At 39.2% G+C, this 6681-nt stretch overlaps 1 protein-coding gene across 1 annotated transcript; it reads left to right on the forward strand.

Moving 5' to 3' along the window:
- The first annotated feature begins 2504 nt into the window (after positions 1 to 2504).
- On the forward strand, positions 2505 to 4471 carry LOC143555958 (WRKY transcription factor 71-like). Its single transcript, XM_077045412.1, has 3 exons — positions 2505 to 3227; positions 3367 to 3510; positions 3883 to 4471. Exons 1-3 carry the CDS (start codon positions 2782 to 2784, stop codon positions 4286 to 4288), a joined length of 996 nt encoding a protein of 331 aa, XP_076901527.1. The 5' UTR covers positions 2505 to 2781; the 3' UTR covers positions 4289 to 4471.
- The last annotated feature ends 2210 nt before the right edge of the window (positions 4472 to 6681 follow it).

The raw sequence follows: 6681 nt of genomic DNA on the forward strand, positions 1-6681 counted from the left end.
CTTACGCTTCCCTTTCGCCTTATGGCGAGGGTTTACGTCGGTGTCGGATTCCTCCGAATCATCTTCCAAGTACTCGCACTCATTGCTCATATTGAGCTGTTGAGTGCTTCCGAATTCGTCAGCCTGTTGGAGTGAACGTAAGCGTTCATCCAACTCAGCTTGGAATTCCCTTTGACGTTTTTCCGCCCACGCTTTAACTTGTTCAAGTGTTTGGCGGGGGAGCCTCGTCTGTTGTCTCTCCAACTGGGTATTGGTGAATCCCAGTGAAGGATTGTTTACTACACTTGCCCCGGCTCGGGTAACCGGGGTAGTGTTCGTAAAATTTACTGCACTTGCCCAGGCTTGAGTAACCGGGGTAGTGTTCGTAAAATTTGTGTGCTCGCCGGTGTTCCTCCCAGTAGCTGGGGTTGTGATTACCGGGATTTCTTGGTCACTCGCTGGCTTTGGCAACGGAGTAACCTTAACCATCTTTCCAGAAGTTTGAAAAAACTGAATGAATTAGTTCTAGCTTTTATGCACGGATGGCGCCAATGAAGAAACACTAATGACCCCGGGCAGATTACGGATAATCTGGGGGTTAAATAGATGTTTCCCACAAGGGGTTATGTCCGGCAAAGATGGTTCTTCTGGTGACCTGCAAAACAGACACCGTGAGCTCGTCACTTAGAAGGGGGGGTACCTCCTTGTGACCACCCTCCGGCGTGAGAATCAGACTAGATTGCTCTTGAATATAAGTGTATATTAAGAGATTGCTAGAAAAGATAAGATGTGATAAGGTAATGTAATGTAATGTAATGTAATGTAATGTGTCCATACCATTCCAAGGTGTTGGAGTATTTATAGCCGAAGGTAGGTTTCCAAGCAGGTACAGCCGGCTGAATAGTATTCCTGTTCTGCCAACTGTGGGCTACGCACGTGCCATGCTGGTGGTTGGTGGGTAGGCAGCGGCTGATAGTCACCAGGCCGGCTGTGTACTATTCCTGTTCCACCAACTGCAGGCTATGCACGTCCTCCGACAGGTTGGTGAGTAGGCAGCGGCTGATAGTGACATACAGTACAAGAGCGTGCTGCTCGTCATACTGTTGTCAGTGAGCTGTCGTATCTTTGGTCAGATCTTTTGTCCATACCTCGTCAGGTACAGTACAAAAGATCCTCCAGTATCGTACGGACTGACTCATTTGTGCGGGAGTGTTCCCGGCTTTGTGCGGGAGTGTTCCCGGCTTGCTCACTCCTTCAGGTGACACTGAATTATTTAAGAGTTAAGTGCCTTGTGCGTGTAGCCTTGCTGCGCGGGTAGCCTTCCCTGATGGCTAGTATCCGTTGCTGCGGGAACAGGCGGGGTACGTCGACCATTGGGAGGCTTTTCCTGCGGGAACAGCTTGCGTACTGCGCGTAAGGACGTCACGTCTCTGAGCATGGTGGGTCCTGCGGATCCAGTTGGTTTCTGCGCAGACGTCTCTTCAAGGTGAGTCTTGCGAGTTTAGCCTTTGCGCAGACGTCCCTGTTGAAGGTGAGTCTTGCGGGTTCAACTGCGCAGACGTTCCTCTTTGAAGTGAGTCTTGCGGGTTCAACTGTACCCCATCCTAGACAACGTACATCCATGCTCACCTCTTTTATAAAAGACCCCTAATGACCATTTCCGAATGCAACCTTTCTTACATTAATATTAGCAACTTTAACATTTAAAACAAATAAGTTTATTTGAGAATTTTAAATATAACCCGATTATATAAATAAACAAACCCTGTTATATTTATTTTGAAAAAATAAAAAGATAAAAAGACTAGTATGTATTAGTCCCAAAATGGGCGACACCAATAAAAAGGTATATGTGTGGCCTAATTTATCTCCCAAAATGGACAGCAAACTTTTTAACATTCAACTTCCACCCATTTGACTGTGAAAGAGACATCCTTGGCATCTTTATGGTCCAATTTTGAAAAATTCAACTTCAACATAACAATTAATATGAAAAAGAAAACAACTTTTGAACCCGACCCTAATTAGGTGTCACCGTAAATAATTAAAAAACACTTTTCACAAATTAATTGTTTTCTTTCCAAACCTAAAATTAATAAACTCAATCAACTTGTACATAGTCTTTCAATATGTTTTGTTATTGGTTTAGAACTACCCCAATACTTGAGTGAGTTTTTATAAAATGAGATATCAACCGTTCATAATGATTTTGACGCTTTAGGTCTTCTAATATGTTTTAATTAGAGTAGTGAATATATTATGTTAATAAGATAATAAGAAGTATGTGTATCTATTAGTTAAGAAAATATAGTTTTATATTTTTGATTTATAACAGTTTATAGTTGACTATCTATCAATTTAATTTGACATGTGATTGCATTTTATTTTTTTTTGTTATTTTCTTATTTTAAATCAATGCATATAGTTTACTTGGTTCTAGACATGGGACTCTATAAACTTTTAATAACATTAACAATATCATTAAAATATTATGTGAATACACATAACTGTTTCTGTTATCACCATTATTAACATATATACATATGTTTGGAGCATTTAAAAAGTTTAACAAAGTCTCGGGGTCTAACAAAGTAACAACATTCATTTTAATTTGTCAAACATTTCTTTTAGATAGTGGGGTTAGAAACTCTCATTCAAATATTCTCTCTCTCCATTAAACACATAATTACATAAACATTGTCAAAGCATAAATAAAGACTCCTCACCTCATATTTGTCAAACTTCTATACTTCTCTTTCTTTGTCCACTTCTACTTCTTCAATTCTCCATCTATCTTCAACCATGTCTCAAAACCAAAGAGAACTATACTACCATGATCCATTTCATGATCATGATCAACAAACTAGTGACACTCTTTTATCATTCTTTGGCTCTAATTCCACCATTAGAGATGATTCTTCACCACCAAATCATCAAAGGTTTCATGACTACATGGGTTTAACACCCTTCTTAACCGGCTCTACAGATTATAACACACCTGCTACCAGTTTTGGCTACTCATCTTCTTCATCACAACTACTTTTTGGTCTTGAAGATGATCAAAAGCCAGTTATGGATACTGGAAACTTGCTTGGTGTGACCGAGACTACTCCGTTTACACCTAACTCCTCTTCCGTTCGTTCTTCGTCTACTGAGGCTGCTGATGATGAACATGAACTTCAAGAAGGTAAAAAGGAGAATCAATCCAAAGATGTGTCCGAAAATGAAGGAGACGGCTCTAAGAAAGTGTAAGTTTCTAAGATACATCATACATGAATACTAATGATAACAATAATAATATTAATAATATAGTATTAGGGTTTATCCGCTATTGGTATTTTGATTTTTACTTTTTTTACTTATTAATCATCCGAATATCACGAATAGGGTTAAGCAAAAGAAGAAAGATGAAAAGAAGAAAAGAGAGCCACGATTCGCCTTTATGACAAAGAGCGATATTAATCATCTTGAAGATGGATATCGATGGAGGAAATATGGACAGAAAGCCGTCAAAAATAGCCCTTATCCCAGGTATCGGTCCGTCTAGAACACGGACATCCTAATTTAGCAAATTATTGATTATTAGATAAACAGATATATATATATATATACACACACACCAGTTTATATACATGATAATTAAAAAAAAAAGTGGTTTCTTGGACTCTAATTGTTTGATATTAACTTTGAAGTATAAATCTTTAATGTTGAGTTCATAATATAAGTTAAAAATGAAACCCTATATTCTCTTCAACTACCAAATTTGTGTTTTATCTCCAAAGTCAATGGTTAGCTAGGTTTGTTTCACGTTCTTATTTTTCACAAGTGGGAAAATGAAATTTCGTTTCACAAGTGCAAAAAAAAATGCATTCTAGTAACAACAAGTCTTGATCTTTGTCACAGAAGCTACTATCGATGCACGACTCAAAAGTGCACGGTGAAGAAGCGTGTCGAAAGGTCATATCAAGATCCATCGACGGTGATAACCACGTACGAAGGCCAACACAACCACCACTTGCCAGCCACACTTAGAGGAAATATTGGTGGTGGAATGCTCTACTCGCCGTCTATGATGACCACGGCTGGAGGCGGATCAAGCTTCCATCAAGAGTTTCTTGCTCAAATACCCCATGGTTTCTATAACAGCTTTGGTAGTAGTGGTGGCGGTGGCGGTGGTGGTGTAAGAGGTGATGGTTTGGTCTACCATCAAAGCACTACCCTAACACCAACTCAACAACAACTTCAGGTTCCTGATTATGGTCTTTTACAAGATATGGTCCCATCTATGACATTTAAACAAGAGCCCTGAGTTCAATGACCAATTATTATTATATAATGCAATACACACCGGGACCCCTACCGACCTAATATGTTGTAACCTCTGACATTTTGTTGACTTTCATCACCATTTTTATTCATGGGTAGGGTGTTGTTTTTGATTCATACAAAGAAACCCTAGCTGCTAAAGTTTATGTAATTATTACATATTTAGTGCATCATATATATCATGATCTATTATAATTATTTCTTGGTTTATTATATAGAAATTTGTATTTTTCTTGATGGTTGAGTGTTATGTGTCTTATGTTCAAGGCCGATATCTCGATGGTTGAGTGTTATGTGTTTTATGTCAAAGGCTTGATACAAAACTACTATTGAGCCGGGGGGTCTCACCGTAAGCAGTCTCTCTATTTTCCTACGAGGTAGAGGTAATGTTGTCTGCATTTTACCCTCCTCAAACTCTACTATAGTTTTGCTATTAGTAGGATTTACTGAGTACGATGATGATGATGTATTCTTCTTGACTCTTAATGTTTATATTGATTACAATATAATATTATACTTTTTGTTCTAAACGTGATACATTTTATATAGTTACAACTCATGTTTCCATAATTCCATGCATGCATTACACATTTTATTTAAATAATAGAAACTTTTCAATCAGTTTAATTACTACTCTTGGTGTTAAGAATCATTGTTCGATATGAATGAGGTTGATTAGACTCTATGGATAATGTTTATTTGTTTTATTGATAGGTATTTCTGATATTAATGTTGATAATTAAAAAAGATATACGAATAATATCTGACAAAATTAAAAGTATTGGAAATATGAAAGGTAATTGATAAGGGTAATCATTATGTTCTCATCAAACACATATTGATATTAAAATAAAATAAAAAACATAAAAACCTTATTACACATAATCACAAATAACGTTTTTGTTTTATTTTTTCCTTTAACACATGGCATTATGTTGTAGTGTTTGACTGTACTAAGTAACTGTTAGAAATACATTTAGCGAATGATTTGGTCATGGTGTAAGGAGAGACAGAAAATAACTATGGTAAACATGTTTGGATTAAAATTTCGTAAGTTTAATCGATCAGCCTCGTTTTTAGTGTACATAATAATTTATGAGGTTATTAGACTAATTATACGGTCACTATTGTACTATCGTTCATCCTAATTAGGGGTGTGTTATGGTCCACGCCCACCCCAACAATGTATAAGAGCATCTACAATAACAAAATAACACAAATTGTCACATCACATTCCAAACTCTTTTTAAAAACCCAACTTTCTTCTACAACAACGAACCTCCTCAAACCCCCATTAAATAATATTAAACGTGAAGAAACACTAAGTGACCCCGGCAGATTACGGATAATCTGGGGGTTAAGTAGATGTTTCCCACGAGGGTTAGGTCCGGCAAAGATGGTTATTCCTCTGATGACCTGCAAAACAGACACCGTGAGCTCGTCACTGAGAAGGGGGGTACCTCCTTGTGACCACCCTCCGGCGTGAGAATCAGACTAGATTGCTCTTGAATATAAGTGTATATTAAGAGAAATTGCTAGAGCAGATATCAGATAATATATGGAGATATAAGATAATGATACCGTTCCAAGGTGTTGGAGTATTTATAGCCGAAGGTAGGTTTCCAAGCAGGTACAGCCAGCTGTATAATATTCATTTTCTACCAACTGTGGGCTACGCACGTGCCATGCTGGTGGTTGGTGGGTAGGCAGCGGCTGATAGTGACATGGCCGGCTGTGTACTATTCCTTTTCCACCAACTGCAGGCTATGTACGTGCCACGACAGGGGTTGGTGAGTAGGCAGCGGCTGATAGTGACATTAAGTACTGGAGCGTGCTCCTCGTCGTACTGTTGTCAGTGAGCTGTCGCTGCTTTGGTCAGATCTTTTGTCCATACCTTGGCAGGTATAGTACAAAAGATCCTCCAGTAGCGTACGGACTGGCTCATTTGGGCGGGAGTATTCCCGGCTTTAGGCGGGAGTATTCCCGGCTTGCTCATTCCTTCTTCAGGTGACATTACTGAATTATTTGAGAGTTAGTGCATTGTGCGTGTAGCCTTGCTGTTAGTGCGGGTAGCCTTCCCTGATGGCTAGTATCCGCAGCTGCGGGAACAGGCGGGGTACGTCACCATTGGGAGGCTTTTCCTGCGGGAACAGCTTGCGTACTGCGCGTAAGGACGTCATCTCTGAGCATGGTGGGTCCTGCGGATCCAGTTGGTCTTTGCGCAGACGTCCCTCTAAGGTGTCTTGCGGGTCCAACTGCGCAGACGTCCCTCTTTAAGGTGAGTTGCGGGTCCAACTGGGTTCTGCTGGGACCTACCTCTTCAAAACGTGTATATATATAATATATATGTATGTGTGTATGTGAGGGAGGTTGCCA

The sequence above is a fragment of the Bidens hawaiensis genome, unplaced genomic scaffold (assembly GCF_021521415.1).
Source record: "Bidens hawaiensis isolate Kalapana, Puna unplaced genomic scaffold, B.hawaiensis_p1.1 tig00018422_1, whole genome shotgun sequence".
Taxonomy (NCBI): domain Eukaryota; kingdom Viridiplantae; phylum Streptophyta; class Magnoliopsida; order Asterales; family Asteraceae; genus Bidens; species Bidens hawaiensis.

What these genes read in the sequence shown, in the direction of transcription:
- LOC143555958 (XM_077045412.1), top strand. Translation starts at nt 2,782, where the DNA reads ATGTCTCAAAACCAAAGAGAACTATACTACCATGATCCATTTCATGAT. An exon ending in GGAGACGGCTCTAAGAAAGT is followed by an intron (nt 3,228 to 3,366) that starts GTAAGTTTCTAA and finishes TATCACGAATAG; the next exon opens with GGTTAAGCAAAAGAAGAAAG. An exon ending in AAAAATAGCCCTTATCCCAG is followed by an intron (nt 3,511 to 3,882) that starts GTATCGGTCCGT and finishes TCTTTGTCACAG; the next exon opens with AAGCTACTATCGATGCACGA.